The sequence below is a fragment of the Miscanthus floridulus genome, chromosome 2 (genome assembly GCF_019320115.1).
Source record: "Miscanthus floridulus cultivar M001 chromosome 2, ASM1932011v1, whole genome shotgun sequence".
Lineage (NCBI taxonomy): Eukaryota > Viridiplantae > Streptophyta > Magnoliopsida > Poales > Poaceae > Miscanthus > Miscanthus floridulus.
In genome coordinates, this window is record NC_089581.1 from 113,790,337 (window position 1) to 113,813,476 (window position 23,140).

General features: G+C 48.4%; 2 protein-coding genes and 1 pseudogene across 2 annotated transcripts; 2 read left to right on the top strand and 1 right to left on the bottom strand.

Moving 5' to 3' along the window:
* Nucleotides 1-583: 583 nt before the first annotated feature.
* LOC136536886 (probable carboxylesterase 18) lies at nt 584-1,432 on the top strand (the record flags this gene model as incomplete). Its single annotated transcript, XM_066529032.1, has 2 exons — nt 584-639; nt 706-1,432. Coding segments are annotated over exons 1-2 (783 nt in total), but the record flags the coding sequence as incomplete, so codon positions are not given.
* Nucleotides 1,433-1,439: 7 nt separating this feature from the next.
* Nucleotides 1,440-2,718, bottom strand: LOC136536887 (DIMBOA UDP-glucosyltransferase BX8-like; annotated as a pseudogene).
* A 19,419-nt stretch (nt 2,719-22,137) lies between these two features.
* Nucleotides 22,138-22,590, top strand: LOC136536888 (uncharacterized). Its single transcript, XM_066529033.1, has one exon. The coding sequence runs from the start codon at nt 22,138-22,140 to the stop codon at nt 22,588-22,590; it is 453 nt and encodes a 150-aa protein (XP_066385130.1).
* Nucleotides 22,591-23,140: the final 550 nt, after the last annotated feature.

Sequence of the window (23,140 nt, forward strand, 5' to 3'; positions counted from 1 at the left end):
GCGACGGTTCGGCTACGCGCTACGCGTCGGGTGGCCGACGGGGGCGGGGGAGGGAGAGGGAGACGACTGGGCGGTGCGCTGCGACTCCGGTGTGGGTTGGTGGGACGGCCGGGATGGACCGGACCCGTTCTACACGCGCTTGACGACTCTACACGTTTTTGTTGGTGGGAGGGAAGGCATGGCTGGCTGGCTGGCCGATTGATGAATGGGCGCACTTATTTTTCTTCCGAGAAGACAACCAGATTTTTACGCCTCGGATTGGTTATTTGGTGTACTAGTAGAGGCTAGGCCGGCTGGACCGCTGGAGTAGATGGTGTTCACGTAGCTGGACTTCAGCATTTGTCCTTCCGATTTTGGCAACTGGAGGTCCCGTGGGCTTTCATTTCATCCGTGGTGCTGGTAATAAAGAGGGGGCAATTATGTATTTGACACTGGAATAAATCAGTCTTTTTTATTTAGCACTAAAAATTTTAAACTTTTTTATTTGGTATCAAGTTAAAAAAATTTTCTGTAAATGGTACTACCATCCATTTCCGTCAGTTGATTGCGTTAACTCTGTCATGTTTCTTTTAGAAGTACCAAAATGCCCCTTCTCTTCTTTGACTTCGTTCCGTGCAGACTTTGTTTGACACTGCTTCGGTACTGAGTACTGTGGCAGACTGGCAGTGAGGTGGAGTGCCGGTGCGTATCCTAACGGACTGCCAGAAATGGGAGGCTCGACGACCACGCCCCCCAGACGCTGTCCCTGCCGTGGACGTTGCACGTCCAGCTGGCCGCGCTCGCGCTAGCGCACCGCCGGGATGGCAGTGTCCGGCACCTTCTATTCTCCCTCGGCGACCTCAAGTCTGGTGCCACGTCCCGCCCGGATGCCTCGGGGGTGCGCTCCGCCGACGTCACCATCGACGCCTCCTGCGGCCTGTGGGCGCGCATCTTCTCCCCCTCGCCCGCCACGAACGCGGACGCCGAGCCGGCCCCCGTTCCCGTCGTCGTCTACTTCCACGGCGGTTCCCCGCGGCGTACGATGACGGCGTTGCGGCATACGACGATGGCGTACGACGACGGCGTCGTGGCGCTCCGCTACCTCGACGCCAACGCCGACTCCCTGCCGGTGGCCCACGTCCCCGTCGACCTCTCCAGCTGCCTCCTCGCGGGCGACAGCGCGGGCGGCAATATCACGCACCACGTGTCGCAGCGCTGGGCGGCGGCGTCCGTGTCCGCGTCACTGCCCGTGAACCTCCGCATCGCCGGCGCTATCCTGATCCAGCCGTTCTTTGGCGGGGAGGAGCAGACGACGGCCGAGGTGGCGCTGGATGGGGTGTCCGCGCTGTCGGTGTCGGGGACCGACCACTACTGGAGGGAGTTCCTGCCGGATGGCGCCACGCGGGACCACGAGGCCGCGCGCTTGTGCGGTGAGGGCGTCGAGCTTGCCGACACGTTGGCTATGCCCCAGGCGGTTTCCACAGGAAGGGGTGGCCACTGTTGGCTATGCCCCAGGCGGTTTCCACCAGCTCGGCCGCGGACATGCTGGCGAGGCTGCCGAAGCTGACATAGAGCACGGACGCCGGGGCTTGCGCGTCGAGCCACTCAAGGCAGCTACGGTCTTGCAAGAGCAGGCTGCTCGAGGCCGCTGGAGAGAGCTTGTGGAGCGGGCCGATGTCGAACATGGGCACGCCAAGGTCTCGCCGGAGCGACGCGAGTTCGCCGGACTCGAGCGTATCCATGGTGTTGAGGATGAGGCCCAAAGGAGGTCGTCACAGCCGTCACTATACGGGAAATCACCTCGCTTATTACGCCGTGATAGGCTCTGGTGGTGGACGGAAAGTCCCGGACGCGGTATGGCGGCATCTCCCTCATCGGCCCCTCCAGCTACGACTCTGCAGCGGACCGAATCATGGAACACTCAGGAGCATGCATGAGGTGGGTTCTAGTGTCGTGCACTTGCGTTTGTCATGGATGAGAGCGTGCGCGTACTTACCTTGCGCCGTCTGGTACCCCTTGTCGCAGAGCATGGGGAACGCCGTGAACATGCGGAGGCACGCAGCGCTGCCGGTGAGCAGCGCCAGCGTGGGCACGTCGAGCCCCCGCGCCACGTCCAGCAGCGTCAGCAGGTGGGCGTCAGCGACCAGGCACGCGACGTCGTCCCGCGCTGCCTGATCCTCCGACAGCAGGGCGGCTAGGCGCCCCCGGAACGGAGCCTCGCAGGCGCGGTTCACGGCGAGGATGTGCTCGACGGTCACCTGGAAGACATCCGACGGTCTATTTATTTTTTTTCTATTTAGCATCATGGACTTTTGCTACAATCAAGGACATTTATGTCATTTTGCTAGCCACTTAACACCGTTACTGGTTTAAATGGACGACAGTGCTATTTACGAAAGAAAATTTCAACTCGATGCTAGATAAGGAAGTTCAAATTTTCTACTGCCAAATATGAAAGACCGATTTATTTTAGTGCCAAATACATAATTATCTCAATAAACAGCCCTAGGATAGGGAGGGAGTGAGGGACGCGTCAGCACGGCTACGGCTAACGTGTCATCCAGCTGGGTGCGGACGTGTCACGTGTGGTCCTTCCGCCGTTGCAAACTCCCTGACCTTATTACTACCGGCACCTGACGTGATAAAACCTAGCTCCGTCTGTTTCATCTCCTGTGTCTCATCCAAGCCGCCGGACGGCGGGACGGGCGCCCGTATTTCGAATTCGATGGTTAGCAGCATGGATCCAGGACGAACATGTTTGGACCATCACTCCATCAGCTTCAACCTTGAAAGGGACAAGAAAAAGAAAATGACCCCCGGACGTGTATGGACCTGACCGTCGGACCCCTAGGTCGAGCTCGGCTGCTCGGGTCCACTCCCTCCGTCAAAAAGAATATAAAAATCTTGTTTTTTTTTTTCAAGAAATCAAACAATCCCAAACGAGAGTTAAGGAGTTCCTAGTTGCTAGTACGAGTACTATAAATCTCGTTTTTTCAAGAAATAAAACAATCTCAAACCAGAGTTATGGAGTTCCTAGTTGTTAGTACGAGTACTGCCTTTGGCTCGGCTCACCGGACTGGAACCACACGCGATACGCATGTGCAGCAGAAGGGTTCTGAGGTGTTTGGAACATATGACTAAAATTTAGGAGGTGTGTCGGAAGGATATTGTACGGGGTATTCGGATATTAATAAAAAAATAAATTACATAATTCGTTAGTACTCCACGAGATGAATTTTTAAGTCTAATTAATCCATCATTAGCACATAATTACTGTAGCATCATATATATTATCAAATCATGGACTAATTAGACTTAAAAGATTCATCTATCAAATTAATCATAAACTATACAATTAATTTTATAATTAATCTATATTTAGTACTCTATGCATATGTTAAACATTCGATGGAACGACGACTAAAATTCAGACACCACCTAAAGCACCGGAGGATAGTTACAGCTGCCTGTGTCCGTGTGTTGAGGACTTGAGGTGCGCTCTACTAGCTACTGCTCACTTTTTCTGGCACTGACAGATGGTGCCGCATCAACGTCATCAGCGACAGTTCGGAGATCATAACAAGGTGATGACGTAACCAAACGAGTTAGTCCCAAACGAGTCCGGAAAATACTGGTTGGTTTGGTTACGTCATAACAAGGTCAACCGCCCTGCGTTAATTATAACAACGTCATAATTAACAAGGTCACCGATCATAACAAGGTCATCAGCGACAGTTTGGTTACGTCATAACAAGGTCAACCGCCCTGCGTTAATTATGGCACACCCTAGTTAAAGATACAAAGGCACGCCGAATCGGCGGCCTCACAGGCTGTCCATGTACGTTCTTTTTATTTAGTGCGTTAGATAGAAATTCCACGGCTCAGACGAGGCAAGTAACAACCGGCCTTCCTACGCATTCAATAAAAAGGTAGTTGTGAGTGGACAGATAAAGGCAGCCTTCGCTGTCGACCGGTTGGGCTGGCTGAAAAATATCTACCTCTCCACTCGCTTCTCCCTGCCTTGGCTCTCTACCTCGCTGCTCCTCTCTCTCTCTCTCTCTCTTCTTTGCGGTGCGGGCATACGGATGGACGGATCCGGCGGAGGCTCTAGTGGGCGTCACAGCGGCCCTGGCGTGCGGTCCCACCTAAGGCAGGCCCCAGGCGGATGTGGCGCGGGGCGAGCGCGCAGCGGGCGTGGTGGCGCAGCGGTGCGGGCCGGGAGCGCACCGCGGCGGCGCAGCGTCCCGGCATCATGGCCTCAGCAATGGCGGCCTCCCACGTGGAGGCGGCGCGGCGGTGCTGGGTGAGTGCTCTCCTCGGCACGGTGGTGCGACGGCGGGGTGGGCCCCAAGGGTGGACGTGAGCTCAGGCGGGTCCCCCTCTCTTCTTTACCTGCACGGCTACACCATGGGTTGCTCACTGGTGGCTGCTCCGGCAGCTCCACGGCCGGATCCGGTGCCTCCATAGCCAGATCCATCCATCCTGGTAAGTCTCCTCATCTCGTGAGTGCGCGGGCACTGGTTCTAAGCCAGCCGACCACCAGTAGGGCGGGCTAGCCAATATCTAGCCGCCCGTCAGCCGCTATAGGTGCTTGGGAAGGCGTGCGCGAGCTGGGCCTACAGGGCACCGCCCGACCAGCCGCTAGCCTCGGCCTCAGGGCACGCGCAAGGCGCGGCTTACGCCAGCAGCCTAGCCCCACTGGAATGCGAGCACGCAGACGTCTGACCTTCCTAGCTCACCACCGCGGCCACGGGGCGCGAGCGATGCTAGAGGGGCACAAGTGCGGCCCTGCCCCACGGGCGTGAGCGCGCGCGGGCGCCTTCGGCCCTGCCGCCGCTGCCGCCGGCCTCGGCCACAGGTGCGCACGAGCCTAGTCGGCCGCCGTAGATGACGCCCCGCCGCCGGCCAGGCGCCTCACCGCCGTCTTGGAGTACGTCACCACCGTCCTCACACTGAGAGGTTCATGTGCCATCCTTCTCGATCTCGATCTGTGTCCGATTTTCACCTTCTTCTCGATCTCGATCTGATTGTTGCGTCTTTTCTAGATCTGATTTGGTTATGTATTGTGATTACTTACGTGATTTCCATGCCAAAGAATCGCTCCAGACGTCGGCAACAGCCCCCCCTCTACCAGGTTTGCCAGGCGGACCGGCGGTGGCAGACATCGAGATGACCAAACCAATTCTGTTTTTTTCAGAGAACACCGGACAGTGATGGTTCAGTTTGCTGCATGCCAAATTGACTTGGATTGCCTCATACTGTTGCTCCATACTTATTTATGTATATGTACATGCCATCTTTATATGCACAAATATGATGTTATAGCATTTCCTTATTGTTGATTCATGCTAAAAAATCGCTTTGTCTTCACAGTTATATGCCAATGGAGATATGGAGGATCTTGATTCACAATGGAACCTCATGCTAATTATAGTCTCCACTTTTCTTCTTTCAATAATGAGAATATAAGATTAGGAGTGTTTCTAGATTTATGGTAGTCCTTCTGCCATTTCTGTTTGGCCTAAAGTTTCTTTATGCTTGGATGCTAATAGTACTTAATAAACTCACCAATACTTTTGTAATTACGTTTGGTTTGATCTGTAGTTTTCTCCATGTGTGCGGAATATAATTTCACTACCATCATCCCTTACATGATGGCGTGCTTATCCTAAGTGTCGCCTCAGCAATGTATACATCAATCGTCTATTTAATTTGGATCCCTCTCTACAGGAGAATGGCGAAAAGGGAAATAATTTCTTATCCAACTACCCAATCATGCTATCAGCTTTTCATTGCCTGTTCCATCTATAATTCAAGATACTTGGTTACCTAGCAAGTGAATTAGATATTTCATTGTTTGTTTTGACTGCAGCAATATTGTCCATTTATATCCTATGATATTATCTTGACAGCAGTTCACTTTGAAAAAGGAAATTTTGTTCATCTATAGAGTCCCACCGTTTCACCAAATTAAGATTCCGTGTTAATATATTGTGATGCAAGAACTATTCAGCTCAGAATGCGAAAGTTCGCCTAATCAACATTGCTTTTTATAGGTCAGGGATGGGACGAGGCACAACTAAAATATATTGTGTCCAAATCAATGTGCAATTGAAGCAACTGACACCAAATCAATCTTTCAAGGTTTGGTCTCAAGGTATTTCATATTACATCTTCAGTTTGTTGCTTGATATTTGCTATCCCCTATTGTTCATAGAAATATCCAGTTTCTGATATAGCGAGCCATGCATTTGGATAGATATACTTATTGTGGGCTATCATGCTGCAAAACATGAATCGTGTCAGATCATGTATCCTTGCATAATGATAGATCCTGAACGTGATCTAGCCTAGCCAGATTGATCAAACAGTTGACCTGGCTCTGATCATGTCATCTGTTTGATCTATTGTTGCCTCTAGAATGCATCTAGCGCAGGTAGATTGACCAGTCATTATTGCTACTATAGCTCTCTTTCAAAAAGACATTATTCATATAGTTATTTATCTTTATCCTCTCATCCTTAGTTGGGCTGGCAAGGAGATGCCTCTGGCTTGAACTCTGATTTCTTTGTGCTGATGCATCAATCCTTCACCTGTACAGCTCCAGTTTACTTTGATGCATTTCACAGTACTGCCTTATAGATTGCTACATTCTAGATGGGCATGCCTTGGTAGGGTTCTTCTACCAAATGATAAAATTGAAGCATCCAGATAGGGTTAGTATTTCTTACATGAAACCTGCCAACTATTTAGGTTCTCCATTCAACTTGGGATAGCCTACTCCTGCTCTAATTTCTCCTTGCCAGGTTTTTAGATGCCCATGCTATAGTTTCTATATATGTAGGTTTCTAATTTCTCTTTATCATCATACATGCACATATACACTTTCTGAACCTTCCCCTGTTCTAATTTTTCTGATCAATTCTTTAGATATGCTCATTATTTGTTATTTTACAATGCCAGTTCTTTAGATTCCCCAGCACAAAGAAACCAGAGTTCAAGCCGGAGGCATCTCCTTGCCAGCCCAACTAAGGATGAGAGGATAAAGATAAACAACTATATAAATAGTGTCTTCCTAAAAGGACACCCTGGAAGAGTTGGTGCAAGATTCTTCAGCAAGTATGCAATGCCTATGATACTGAGCTGGTTCCTTTGGTGCCAACAGGTGCATACCAAAATTGTTAGTTACTGTTGTGTGTTCCCATTTCAACCACATATGCAATAGTAATAGGTGGACGATGCATATTACTAAATGTGGTTTCACTTCTCCACGTAGCTGCGTAATCCATTTGATTGCATCGACAAAACTGAGTGACGAGTAAGAATCACAAGGTCCTTGATTTAGATGTTTGTGACTTGCTTCATGCCTCATTTGTAACAACGAATTTTTTAGTGCATAGTATACAGATTGCTACATTCAGAAAATTCAGATTCATGTCATACTTAAAATTTATTCACTATTTTGTTGGATGATATGCTACAACAACAACAACAACAAAGCCTTTAAGTCCCAAACAAGTTGGGGTAGGCTAGAGTTGAAACCCAGCAGAAGCAATCAAGGTTCTGGTATGTGAATAGCTGTTTTCCAAGCACTCTTATCTAAGTTCTAAGGCTAAGTCTTTGGGTATATTCCATCCTTTCAAGTCTCCTTTTATTGCCTCTACCTAAGTCAACTTCAGTCTTCCTCTGCCTCTCTTCACATTACTATTCTGGCTTAGGATTCCACTACGCACCTGTGCCTCTGGAGGTCTCCGCTGGGATAAAATTATTCTTTTGCCAATATGGTGACCAGCTACTACCTCTGACAAAAATGGCAGTGGAAAATCTAATCAACGGTTCATGCCTTTCATTTTCACCTTCTAATTGATATTTCAATGCTTCATCACATTACTGCTTCTATTGAGATATTTTGCTATTTTTCATATGGATCAATTTTTACAGGAATCTCTTTACAGGAAATTATAATAGTTCAATTTCGGTGTCCATGGGTATGTTGTGATGTTGGACCTATCTATTTTTTTGATACCTGGTGCTTTTTGTGCTGCTGGTCTCCTAGGCTGGGAAAATACTATAGTTCAAATCTGCAGTTCCTCTCATCGAGCGCTACCTTTGGGTTCTTTAGGTTCAAAATTCTAATGTCCTTTATAGACAATACTGAGTGTACCTGCCCTCTGAAACTTGGTTGTTTTTCCACATTTCAATTATTGATTTTTTGGCTTTCAAAGTGCCTGTTCTGTTTGTTTTCTCATGCAGACTTTAGGCTGAGTGCAATATGTTCTATATTTTTACCTTCTCCTTACATGTCTACATTTGAATTTTTCCTAATCTAGTGTGTTCCTTTTAACAATGTTCTATCTAAACTTGTATTTTATTTCCTTTTAACGCTGGGGTGAGAAGCGAAGGTTCAGCTCACCACTAATGACGGCGGGCGGCGCTGGCTGTTGATGCTTGTCATCGTTCCTGCCACGCGGTCTGCGTCCCTCGACTCACTGCATCCTCCCTGCGCCGACAGGTAGGACCAGACCTCTCTATCTTGTCCTAGGTCCCTCCATCGACCTCGCCCTCGCCGAGGCATCCAGCCATGCCAGCAGGCCGCTACCAGCTGTGCTTGCTACTAGTCGGCCCAGACACTTGGGTGGTTGCCACGCTGGATGTGATTTTCCTATGCTTGTTGCTCTGTACTGCTACTGCTTGCACTTTAGGTGCTCGATGAAATGCCAGTTCTATTTGATAAATTCATTGCAGTTTCTTTCAATATATGTTCTTGGTTTCCATGGTTACTACCTTTCAGTGTGGTTGCACACCTTCACTCAGGCATTTCAAAGACTAGCATCACTCGGTCATTTGAAAGAGAATTAGCATCTGCGTTAAAGAGGTTCTTTCAGCCAGAAGTGCTTGGAGATAGATGCTAATGATTTTTTTTATTTGTGTGAGCCCATCTGCCTAGCTTTGCATTCTTAGTTGTTCCAATCTCATCTTCATTGATAGAAAATAGGGTTTTAAAGTTTCGTCTCAACTCATGTGCAATGCTCTTTTCAGGATATCGCACAGGGATAGATATCACACAGGGATGGATATTGCTTAGGAGCCAAAATGTGTAGTTCAGTTTAGATAGATTTACTGATGCTCCTTCTGTTATCTAAGGTACTGGGTAATATAAAGAGTAATTATTTTATCTTGCTCTGTTATGAAACTATAGATGTATAAGTATAGATAAAGGTGGAGCTGTTGCAAATGAGAATGAATGGTCCTTCGTATCTTTGTTCCTATTCAAGTAAAGCTATTTACTACATCTTCCCACTTTTATGCAGTCTACTATACCTTTTAATTTAGCAGCGTATCAGACAACATTGCTCCCATGTATAATGAAAGCTAAAACAAAATATTATGAATAATTGATGGAGGTTTATACCCAGGACGGTAAATGTAATTTTACCTTAGTGCACATATCAGCATTGCCCAATTAAAATATAATTTCCTTTTATTTAGTGCACTGTATGGAATATGATGCCATTTATGAAGGGCTCCATGCAATGAATTGCTATCTTAGATAGGGAGTGCACTGTATTAACTACGCAATTCTCATATTGGTGTTTACATGGTGAATGGAGAGAAAAGTTTGCTTCATCTATCACTCTTATTTTAGCCTACTCAATTCCATTGAGATTATTTTTGGATGCTTAATACTGAAACATGTGTGAAAACATGGTCGTAGGTTGCCTCTTAATCTCAGGTCTTTTCACGGCTGATATGTCTTATGTTAGGGAATAAGATCGCTTTGGGGTGTCTTGGACATGATATATTCCGTCTGCCTAGCATTATTGTCTTAGATAAGAAAAAAACCTCTTCCCTGTGTGTTTTGTTAGCTGATATAAATGCTCATTGTCCTTAGCAATTGGGACCTCAATCGGATACATCCTCTCTATTTTATCTTTGGATTGAAATTGTTTTTGTCTCTGGATTGGCTACATAGATTCAAATATTTATTCTTTTTTTTAACTACTTGCAACCTGGCATTATGCAGTCTGCAGCGGGCTTGATTGGGATTTGTGCAGGTAGCGAGTTTAGGGATTTTAGATAGTGAAATACGAGCAATACACTTTGTTGTTCTTCTGGTTTGTTTTGCCTTTCCTGACTTCGCATTTATATACTATGGTAGTCTATCTGTGTCCCTCGAGCCTCTTAGATTTTCTTTAAAAAAATATTAGGAAAACCTTCTACCGCAATTGTTAGGTTGTTCCTTCTTTCAATCTTTGTTTTAATAATTTTCCCTTTGTCTTTATTTCTCTCATTGGTAGGGTCTCCTAGTTTTTTGCATTGGTGTTTGACATAGCACATATGACAGAGCTTCGGTAATTACTTTGATGCCTCCTATTTGTTTACTATGCTACAGCTAAAGCCAAAATCATGAATTGTCTGCTTCTAGCCTTTCACTGTATGCCGTGGACACGTTTACCTTTCGGAGGTTGATTCAGGTTTTGCCTGTACTACAAAAGTAGCCGGTGACCCAAATCATGATCTTATTCAACTAACTTTATTTTATTTGTGCCCTTGTGCTTCTTTCAACTGACATATATCATATATCATCTATGCGAATTCTACAAAATTATAGTATAACATGGGTTAATTTTTTTGATCTTAGCAGCTGCAATGAACTATGGGGTTTATGCAAGTTGACAACTTAATATCGACTAGGCTTCTCCAACTGCGTTTTGATCTAAGAAAAAAAATCGAAACCTATTGCCCTTTGGTGGAGTTTAGGATGGTTGTCATGCCAACCTAATGCCGCTTGCTGCTTCTTGTTGATCTGGATCATTCAAGCCCAGCTACATCGCCTTTTAATTAAGATTTGTAGACTTTGCAACAGGTTCTGAAGTTTTTCCCCTAAACAGACTCGGCCAACGCCTGTGTGTTTTTTGTTTCCCGACTAATAATGCTATTCCTCCTTCAATCTAATTCTGCACATCATTAGCTGATTAAAGATAATGTTTCCCTCAGCTAAACTTTGTCATGTTCATGATTGGTAGTTAGCACAAGCCTTGGTTCTTCTTGTGTTGTTAATTTACTCTTGTTTCCCTCTCTCTTTGCTGATTACCTGACTATGGGGTGCTTCTGATGCCTAGATCGTCTATGCATTGTGATGGTCTGTAAAGGCTCAGGCATACAGTCCTATGGGATATAATCTATGAAGGCTTAAACATGGTTGCCCTGTCAGGCTGCCATCTGCCCCTTCCTTTTGCTTAGAAATTATTACTATATTTATGACTGATGCGATATTCCTTTGCTTCAAGTTCTGTAGGCTGACGGTAGATATGTAGTTGCTGGACCACCTGCCAGAAAAGAAGAGATCAGCTTGTGTGCTGCCATTTCACCGATTGCTGCTGTAGCAACACCCCGGTATTCTAACTTTCCTTTCTTACTTTGGTCCGTTTGCTTGATTCCCATTACCTGTCCTCATCTCCTTTTTATTTGTTTTGCAAGGATGTACTGGTCCAGGTCCTTGTTTGGGGTCTTGCTTATACTATACCACACCATGTAGCTGTGATATTGCCTAGGCAAAGGTTAGACACCTCCCTATCAACTTTGCCATCTCATCCTCTTTGTTTGACCCCTTCAGTATTCTGTTATGGTTTTCCCGATTCAGTTCTGTAGCGGAAAAAGACTTATGAGACTTACTTTATGTAGTCTATGCCCAATTCCCTCATAGTTGTGGGACTTATACTCTGTGCTCTTACTAAACTCTATGCGCTTAGCTCCATTATCTGCCGCTGTTAGCATATAATTTTACAATTATTATAACCTGCCTTTCTCTCATGAAACTTGGCACTTAGGCTACAATTTCTGTTGTATGCAAAAATTGCTCTGTTTTGTGGAGACTAAATGCTTGCAATGTTGCTACATTTCTAAGGCATGATTATACATACTCTCATTTCCTTCCATCTTCCGTAGGTTCTGTGGACTCATCGGTATGAAACGGCCTGGACATAAACTGTAGTAGTAACTCACAACCATGCCATGAGCTCAGGTGGCTCCATTTCATGGCCTCATCTATTGATGTATCTCCACTTAGTACAACTTCTACTTTAGGTTTACTATATTCTGCATTTGTACCATACGCCAGCTATTATGCGTGTGATATATGAATATGTACTTGCTCCCATAAAAATTATATATTGCAGTCTATATATTGACACTCAAAATCTTTCCTGTTGCCTGCCTACGCACCGCGTTACTCAATGATGAAGCACTTGCCTCAGCACCAACTATAATCACCCAACCAAGCTGATCATCTCTACACAATGTAGTATCTCAATATTATCTGTATCAAACATCTACCCATGTATATTTGAGTAATGGTATCCTATACCTATCTACTTCTACCTATACAGCCCTAGAAACAACCCCGCACTAATACTATGCTAGGTACGTAAAAATTTAACCGCAATGACAATTGCAAACGACCTCGCATCACAATATAGCTGTTATAGGAATTGCACCGCTATTTATTTGGTGAATGTAAGAAATAACTTAGTCATGCGTAGTCAAGTTGTGGACATGCCCTATGCCCTCAAAATTTGAATAAATCCATGAAGCTTGAATATTTATTCAGCTCTTCTTATTTCAACAACTATCTTAGGGCCTCTCATTGGGTAGCGGGCGCATTACAGGGATATACAATATGATTGATGCCACCATAGTAGGAGTTAGGATAGCAAAGATGGTCATGGTGACCTCATCTTCAGCTAAGCACATCTTGAGAGTGTCAGCTTCTTGCTTCTAACAATGTACTTCGGCTCCTGCTTGATGTTTTCTTCGATAGTCTCCAGCTTGCAGCATTTGTCTCAGGCTTCTTCTTAAAATGTTGAAATAGGTTGGCATTTGAATAAGAGGCTTATACGGGTTATTAGTGTTGAGTGTGGAGTGCCTTGTTGTGAAGGGGAGCTGGGGGGCATTTTATAGGCGATTGACGGCGGGTTTAGAGGGTGGGTGCGCACCATTATCAGCGGCACTGAGCAGCATTAAAGGCTGAGGGAATCAGGTTTGTGGGGGACAGCAACGGTAGCATCAGGCCAATGGAGGTGACATCACGAGCGGTGTCATGGGGCGGTGCGACATGTGATGGGTGGTGGTGCAGAAGAGACAGCGGCGTTATGCTAAGAGGACGGCGCCAGTGTGTGGGAAAAGGAGCGTGGGTGAGTGGCCACTGGCGGTGCGCGCAACTTTAATTTGCATGCGGTCTGCTGTGCGCTTTGTTGGTTGCATGGGTGTGGAGTAAATGTAGCTAACTCGGGCGCACCCAAGCAGCCGAGAAATGGAGGCGACGTGGAAGAAAAACATTGGCGGGTCACGAGGTGGGGAGAGCATCGGCCATGGTGTGCTCCCTGCGCAAGCTTGAGTGGAGGGAGGAAAAAGGAGGGGAGAGGGGTTTGCTCAACGAGGAGGCATGCGAGCGGCCGTGCCCCAAAAGAAGAAAAAGGAGGGGTCCGGTACGGGGGCGAGGGTGAGAGTTGAGAGCCGACAGGGTGCGGGAAAAGGAGAGAAAATGAACTATGCGAGTGAACAAGGCGAGTGCAGCATAGCCAAACAAGAGTTGAACACAAGTGGGTCCTGGTATTGACAGCGTCCGTAGGTGTCGATGCGTGCGTAGCGCGATTAAATCGGACACTAGGATTGGGACATTGTGTCAATTTAAGCGTTTCGATCACTCCAGACTACTCGAATAGTAACTTTTCCACACTCTCCGTCCTCATGAGCTATGTGCTTCTCCTTTTCCTAGCCTCTGGTCCGCTCTTGATCCTCACCCTCGTCCCCCTACCAGACCCCCCTTCTTTCTCCTTTTGGGGACATGGCCACCCGCACGCCTCCCTCATCGAGCGAGCCCTCTCTGCTCTCCTTTATTCCCCCCTCCGCTCGCTTACGCAGGGAGCACGCCATGGCCAACTTTATCCCCACAGCGTGAACCAGCAGTGTATTCCATCCATGCCGTCTCCACTTCTAGTGCGCTGCACCCTATCTCTGTTCGCCACTATAAGATGTCCTTGGTCCTTGCTCTTCTTCTTCATCCCCATCCCTCTCGAATCCGAAGCAGAGCTATGAGATCCAGTCATCATTGTGGAACTAGGTTCACCTGATAGAGGCAATGGTGTAATCTAAGAAGAAGGGGTCTGGTTTTTGAAGAAGTTCAAGTCTATCGTTGGTTAGTTTGGTCTTAGGGTTCACGATGTTTTACTTCTCCGTCTCCTATTTTTGGATCTGTTGGTCATATGCCTTGTTTTGGATAATCATTATCTTGTTGTTTCTCCATTGCCCTCGTCTATCTCGACTTTTGGAGTAAGCCTTCGTTGTCCTAGGTTGCTCTTAACCATGTAACTCTAGATCCCGGTGTAATTTAGTGTTCGATGTCGTGTAATCTTTCGTGTAATTTCAGATTTACGAAATGTGTTGCAGTTTCTCCTAAGGGGAGTGGATCCTAATTCACTCTTTTGTAAACCCTTGCGTTAGGAGATGTACTTGTGTTGTTGTTTTCACTCTTACCACCTATAATTTAATCCTAGACAATGTTGTACTTTGAATCTAGGTGTGTTAGTTGCTTGAGCCCAACTCCATCAAATACTTCTTTCCACTAACATGTCATTGATTTGCTGGCCTAGAATAGGCACCATGTAATGACAACCAACCTCTATGTTCGTTTACAACATTATAATGAAAAAAACCAAGTTACCTTTCCTTCCCATATTTTCCCATTTAATGTACCAAATAGACCAACCTTTCGTAGCAACGCGTTGAGGAAACATATTACATGTATGAGTCATATTTCCTAAGATTTTTCCTATACCAAGTACATCACCCACAACAAAGCGTGGGCAGGCGTGGCTAGAAGTGTTGGTTTTGGGGGGGGATTTAAACAGTGTTAGATTTAAAATTAGTTTATAAAAAGTGTTAAAAGAATTCGTGATGGGCCGACAGCCGACGCACAGGTCAAGTGGTCAAGGCATCACCTCAATTCTCCTCTCCCTCCATGCTACCATTAGATAGAAACAAGTTGGGCAGGTGGACACATTTAATGCCTCCCCTCCATGCTACCATTAGATAGAAACAAGTCGGGTAGGTGTATAGATTTATTGCCTCTCCTCCTTACCATCAGATAAAAATGATTCATCGACCATGTAGGAACATTTGTCCTTACACATGCATCCATGCATCTAAGACATGGCTTGGTTTGTGTGCACGTTGCTCTTGAGGTGGTCGGTGGTTGGGGTTGGTCGCCAACAGGGAGAGAACGATGTGCCAAAAAGCTGAGACCAGCTTCCCTATATGTTGGCAATAGTGAAAGGACGTATAGGACGTGCACTCATGCATATCTTGTTTGTACATTATACTACTGCATTGCTGGCAGATACGCCATCCATAGTGTCACGCATGTCATATTGTGCATGACCTACTCATTCCTGTTCTAGATTTAGTTATGCACTGTGGCTTTGTCCTCCATGTTCGCCCGTGGTTCACACCTGTAGTGACCCACATCTCCTCGTACCCCTTTTCTGTGCTCTTGTCGGACCCTTGCCCTACAGTCATACTACTCAGTAGTGGCACCGCACATCGCTTGCCTCAAATGCACGGAATTTGGTCGATTCATTCATAGTGATCCCGCGCAGGAACCCTAGTGAACCGCATTAGGACCACAGACCGCTCTGCCTTTATAAGCAGAGCCTGGCTTAGCCATTGGTACCACCACTCGGCGCACTTTAGCTCGCTTAGCTTTTCCTTTAAGCACCACTGGCCTTTTGTAATGGTGGAGCGGTCATTGGTCCTAGCGTAGTTCACTATTTAGTCTACTGCGGAGACCAATAAAAGGAAAGCGGCAGGATTTTTACGCGCACAAAATGAGCAGTGTCCGAAGCCATTCCCTAAGGTATCTAGAAATTCACTAAGTAAGTTTGAAAGCACTAGACATCTTCACCTACGTAGGGTGGGTCGATAGCAGGTGAACACATTTGATGCCTCTCCTTCATGTTACCATCAGATAAAAACAAGTCGGGCAGGTGAGCACATTTAATGCCTCTCCTCCTTACCATTAGATAAAATTGATTCACCAACCATGTAGGACCATTTGTACTTACACATGCATCCATGCATCTAAGACACGGCTTGGGTTGTGTGCACGTTGCTCCTGAGATAGTCGGTGGTTGGGGTTGGTCTCCATTACTACAGCTACCATAATTGCATCTGCATCCATGCTTGCAGAGGCGCTCGTTCCTTGTGTCTTTGTGCTTTGCGTCGCCTGCGGTTACACCTACTGTCAGGGACCAAATACTAGGGTATCCAATGAGGTGGAATTGATGAACCATCGATCGATTTACACTCCCAATCAGATGAGAACGTTACTGCATCTCTTGTCCGAAACAACAAGAGACTGGTTCCGCCTCGCCTGACCCCCAAGGGTAGACTCCGCCTCGCCCGATGGCCGAGGGCAGACTTTGCCTCACCCAACCCCCGAGGGCTAGGCTCTGTCTCGCCTGACCCTCGAGGGCTAGGTTTCGCCTAGCCCGATGGCCAAGGGCAGACTCCGCCTCGCCCTACAAGTGCACCCTACTCCATCCTAAGGATGAGCACATGGTATGACTTGACACTCGAGTCAAACACAGCACCAAGGACCATGCCTTGTGCCATGGTAGGAAAAGTACTACTAGGGAACGATGGGATAGGTGCTTTGGACCATTCCGGCACTGCATAGTCCAAACAGTATTGTAGGCGCTGCCTTCAGCCCTCAGACACGGAACCTGACATAGACATATGACATCCACTATGGTCTAGGGAGAGACTCACGCCCTCTACAATAACGAATGTGCTATCACCATGCTGTGGTCCCAAAGGAGCGGCGCCCGCTCCACGGCCCCTTAGGCCCACCAGATCGGAGCACTCACCTCGACCTCCAGATGCCCTCTCCAATCAGAAGGCCTTGCCCATAGCGCTACATCAGACTCCAACCCCGCATCCCTTCGACCGGGACTTGTAGGAGCCAGAAGGCATGTGGAGCAAGGCTAGGCAAGGCTCATAAGTCAAAACCACTTTACCAGAGTCCATACCCTGCGCGGAGCAGTACTCTGTAGCCATCCTGACATTCTACAGTGGCATCGATAGTGTTATAGCACCTACCATTATCTGGTATCCACTGGTATGGGCAACAAGGCTTGGTAGACGTAGACAACAAGGCTTGGTAGCATACGCACCCTTTCCCTCTCACTTGTAAAGCCATCCCCTTCACCTATAAAAAGGGATGTGCTTCCTCCAACAGGGGGACCAACTTTTGACGGACAACACACATCACACACAGTCAAGCTGCTACCAGGCTCTTGGCATCCTTTCGACCCTTCCATCAGAGACCTAGGACCTATCCCTCTCTTGACCGTTTGTGCCCCTACTATGAACCATTTTTGGTGCTAATATCATGAGCAGCAACAGACTGGACGTAGGGACATTCAACCCAAACTAGTATAAATCTTGTGTCCTTTAGCGCACCATCTGGACCTAACGCGCATAAATATAAATTTACTTGCCGATGCTTGTTCGAAACACTGACAATTGGCATGCCAGGTAGGGGACTTTGTGCATTCCAAATCAGGCCTCAGATGGCTAACCACGCAATTAGCTGGGTCCTAGGCACACACGTGTGTTTTGGTGACTTGGATTTCATCATCACACTGGGAGGAGAGCTGGAGCTGGCCCACGTGGCCGTCCAGTTTCTCCCCTCCATCAACTTCAGCTATTAGAGGCTTGAGGGCCAGCCTGGCGTCTCCCTTGGACCCTAGTCATCCAGGGAGGCCCCACGCCACATCACCCTCTCTTTAGAACGCTCCACACAGCATGCCTCGATGGCGTTTCCATTTGGCCTCCGTAACGCTATGGCAACCGCTGGCCACCTTTTGGCACTACACATGGTTCAGCCTCCCATGAACAGTGAGTTTGTGGGGGCAATTGAACATGACACAGATACTCTCCATAGACTCCTCATGGAGGAGCCAGGATAGTCCTCTAGCTCTAACTCCAGCAAGGGGAGCCATCACCCTTCTCAGGAGTGCTTCATGGCACAAACCCCTAAGGGGCGTGTCAAAAGCATCTCCAGGGAGGAGGCTACCCCGACAAACAACCCTGATGGTAGGTTCAGAGGGGAGCCTACGGCCCCATCTTGCTTGAGGATGGAGCAGCTAAGAGTTCGGAAGCTAGAGATCGATGAGGCTAGACAAGGGCTCGTGCGGGAGTATGCGGACATCAATCGTGAGATCGAATGCCACAAAAACGGTGGGCATGCGCACACCATAGCCCATAATGTACACTAGAGGTTCCTCACTGACAACGGGACCCTCCCTCACTTCGCTCGGGTGAGCCAAAACATCGCCGCTGCGACAGCCTTGCTACACGGCCTTCTAGAGGCTGCGACGTCCAAGGATCTCAGGGCCCACCGAGAAATTCGCACGTTGCTCGAGCGTGCAGCGGCGTAGCAGGCAGAAAGCTCGTTGTCTCGATGACACAAGCCTAATGCTAGCCAGTGCATGCCCTCAGTGTGCCCCACCAAGGACACGTCTGTTCACCAGACACCGCCAGGCGGCAGGTAGCACACCGCTGTCCTAGTACATCAACGTCTTAGCCACAACCACGACATGCACAGCACCATCGATGCCCGTAGGCGCACCCGTGGCAACGCAAGGGAAGGAGCCCACCATGGCTATCATCCTTGATGCGGCAAGGACCAGAGCTTGAGCCCTGGCCTGCTAGGCCCTTAGGCCTTCGGCCAACATATCCTTAACGCTGCTTTCCCACCAAGGTACCGACCTCCTACCAATATCCCTAAATATTCTGGGGAAACAAACCTTAGGCTTTGGCTCAAAGACTATCGGCTTGCCTGTCAAGCCGGTGGTGCGACTGATGATGATTTCATTATTCACAATCTCCCGCTATTCTTGGCCGATTCGGCACGAGCGTGGTTGGAGCACCTACCGTCCAATCCATTCAAAGTTGGGCGGATCTAATGGAGATCTTTGTGGGGAATTTTCAGGGCATGTACAAACGCCCTAGAAACCAATGGGACCTCAAGAACTATTGCCAGAAGGCCGATGAAACCCTCAGTGGGTACATCTGGTGCTTCTCCTGGCAGTGCAATGAGCTCCCTAACGTCGCCGACGCTGACATGATAGGAGCCTTCCTATCCAGGACAACCTATGAGTCTTTGGTTCACAAGCTAGGGCGTAGGGGCCCGTAGACCACCAAGGAACTCCTCGACATCGCCACCAGCCATGCCTCATGAGAGGAGGCGGTCGGAGCCATCTTCGACCGTTCCGATGGCAAGGTGAGACGGGACGAGGGTGCTGGCGAAGGCACCTCCAACTGTCCCGCCAAAAGAAAGAATAAGAAACAACGGCGTGACAATTCGCTCATGGCCACTGCCGACCGCAAGGGTGGCTGGAAGTCCATGGAGGGCACTCCGAACCACTTTGAGGAAATGCTCGAGGGGACATGCCCAAACCATGCTTTCTCGGCCAAGCATCTATACAAGGATTGTGGCCTCATGTGCAAATTCTTGTCCGAAAGATCCAACAAAGGGGAATAGGGGAAGGATCTGCCCCCCGCTACGGACGACACCGAGGAGAAGGATGACGCCTTCCTGACTCCAAATAGCGCCCTCATGATCTTTGGAGGATCAATGGCTTACGACTCCAACGACGCCAGAAGATCACATGGCACGAGGTCTATATGACCAGACCGGCCACGCCTACTTTCCTCCGGTGGTTAGAATCTACCATAACCTTCGATAGGACCAACCATCCGGATGCTGCCCCACACCTAGGAAGGTACCCACTTGTCATTGACCCAATCGTCGGCCCAAAGCGACTCACAAAAGTACTGATGGATGGAGGCAGCGACCTCAACATCATGTACGCCAAGACGCTCGACGAGATGGGCGTCGACCGAATGAACCTCCACCCCATTTGAGCGCCTTTCCATGGAGTCATGCCTGGCAGACAGGCCATACCAATGGGATAGATCAATCTACCCATCACTTTTGGAGATCAGTCCAATTATAGGACTGAGACCCTCACCTTCGATGTGGTAGGGTTCCTTGGAACCTTGCACGCCATCCTAGGATGTCTATGCTACGTGAAGTTCGTGGCCGTCCCCAACTATACATACCTCAAGCTGAAGATGCCGGGTCCCCGTGGGGTCATCACCGTCGGCACCTCCTTCCGACGTGCTTACGAGTGTGAAGTCGAATGCTGCGGCCACACCACCATAGTCGTCGCCTCCAAAGAGCTCACCACCCTTAGGGGGGAGGTCGCCAAAGAAGCACCCGACGCAAAGAAATTGACCGGGTCATTCAAATCGGCAGAGGGCTCCAAGGAGGTCCTCATGGACCCCAACATCCCTGAGACTAAAAAGATACGCATTGGTACCGTGCTCTCCTCTGAATAGGAAAGCGCGCTCGTTGACTTCCTTCGTGATAACAAAGACATCTTTGTGTGGAAACCCTTAGATATGCCAGGCATCCCGAGGGTGGTCGCCAAGCATACCTTGAAAATCCAGCTAGGTTCCAAGCCGGTGAAGCAACGCCTACGCTGCTTCGATGAGGAAAAGCGTAGGGCCATCGGCGAAGAGATAGCAAAATTGTTGGCCACTAGGTTCATCAGGGAAGTACACCACCTAGAGTGGTTAGCAAATCCCATTCTTGTGCGAAAGAAGATCAGGAAATGGAGGATGTGTGTCGACTACATGGGCCTCAACAAGGCATGCCCAAAGGACCCATTTCCTTTGCCATGCATAGACCAAATAGTCGATTCTACCTCAGGGTGCGAAACCCTCTGCTTCCTTGACGTATACTCCGGCTACCACTAGATCGCGATGAAAGAGTCCAACCAGCTCATGACATCTTTCATCACCCCCTTTGGATCATTCTGCTACATTTCAATGCCGTTTGGTCTGAAGAACGCTGGGGCAACTTACCAGCGCTGTATGCTCAACTACTTCGGGGACCTCATCGGGTGGACCGTTGAGGCCTACATCGATGACATCATAGTTAAGTCCAAATGGGCTGACCACCTTGTCACCGATCTTGAACAAACCTTTGTGAGACTCTGGGCAAATGGCATCAAACTCAATCCCGAAAAATATATTTTTGGGGTCCCGAGGGGCATGCTGCTTGGCTTCATTGTCTCCGAGCGCGGCATCAAAGCCAACCCAGAGAAAATCTTAGCCATCACAAGGATAGGCCCGATCTAGAACATAAAGGGGGTTCAGTGGATCGCTGGGTGCCTCGCCACCCTTAGCCGATTCATTTCATGCCTCGATGAATGAGGACTCCCCCTTTATCAACTCCTAAAGAAAGCCGACCGCTTTGAGTGGACAACCGAGGCCCAGGAGGCGCTTGACATGGTCAAGCTACTTCTAACAAAACCCTCGGTCCTGGTCCCTCCAAGCGATGGAGAATCCCTCCTACTGTACATAGCGGCCACCACACAGGTGGTCAGTGCCACCTTAGTAGTAGAGTGGGAAGAAGAGGGGCATGCCTTCAAGGTGCAGCACCCTATGCATTTCATCAACGAGGTACTATCCGACTCCAAAACCCGCTACTCCCAAATCTAGAAACTCCTCTACACCATCCTCATCACTAAGAGGAAACTACGCCACTACTTTGAGTCACACCCTGTGATAGTCATGATGTTGTTCCCCCTCGGTGAGGTCATCCATAGCCAGGACGCCACAGGAAGAACCATAAAGTGGGCGCTCGAACTGATGGATCAAGGCATTACATATGCCCCTCGAACGGCGATCAAATCCTAGGTGCTGGTTGACTTCATCGTAGAGTGGACTGAGGTCCAGATGCCACCGATGGTCGTCGATCAAGAGTACTGGACGATGTACTTTGATGGGTCACTGATGAAAAAGGGCGCCAGCATGAGACTAGTCTTCGTATCACCCCTTAGAGTCTGGATGAGCTACATGGTTCGGCTCCATTTCCCCTTATCAAATAATGTCACCGAATACAAAGTGCTCATCAATGGCCTATGAATCGCCATCGAGTTGGGCATCTGATGCCTCAACATCAGGGGCGACTCCCAGCTGGTCGTCAATCAAGTCATGAAGGAATCAAGCTACCATGATGCCAAGATGGCGGCGTACTACCAAGAAGTCCAACGGCTGGAGGACATGTTCAACTGCCTCGAGCTCAATCACATCCCAAGGCGCCTCAATGAAGTGACCGACGTGCTCACAAAAGCAGTGTCTAGCCAGGAGCCAGTACCAATAGGTGTCTTCGCCAATGATCAACATAAGCCCTCGGTGCGCTATGAGGGGTCGGGACAGGCCGATGATGGCCCATCTGACCCAGCCCCAAGGGCCGACCCACCAACTGCTCCGTCCGACCCCGAGGTCATGGAACTTGAAGAGGATCCAGCAGTAGAGCCTGACCCTCTGAATGACTTGAGAACGCTTTTCCTCGACTACCTCCTCTATGACACACTACCGATAGACAAGACAGAAGCACGATGGCTCGCATGTCGCGCCAAGTCCTTTGTTCTTGTAGAAGAACTCTACAAACGGAGCCACACCAAGATCCTGTAGCTTTGCATCCCTAGCGAATAGGGAAGACTTCTACTGAGTGACATCCATGATGGGGTCTGTGGTCACCATGCCACACCGAGGACCTTAGTTGGAAACGCATTCCGACAGGGCTTCTACAGGCCCACCACAGTAGCTGACGCCGAGCAAATTGTACGCACCTACGATGGGTGTCAGTACTATGCTCGACAGACTCACCTCCTAGCCTAGGCACTCTAGATGATCCCCATCACATGGCCCTTCATGGTCTTGGGGCTCGACCTAGTTGGACCACTCAAAAAGGCACCTGGGGGCTTCACCCACCTGCGTGTCACCATTGACAAGTTTACAAAATGGATTGAAGCTCGACCAATCTTCACAATCAAATCCGAGCAAGCTATGGCAGAACCTCCTAAGAAATTGGCCCACGTGCACCTATCATTGTCAAAACAGACCTCTGATAGCGTACACAAGTTCCCAACAACTTAACAGGTCTATCGGGTGTCCTTAGGAAACCCGAATCATCCATGAATCTTTCTGAACAGGATCCCAATCACAGACATTGTAGATTACA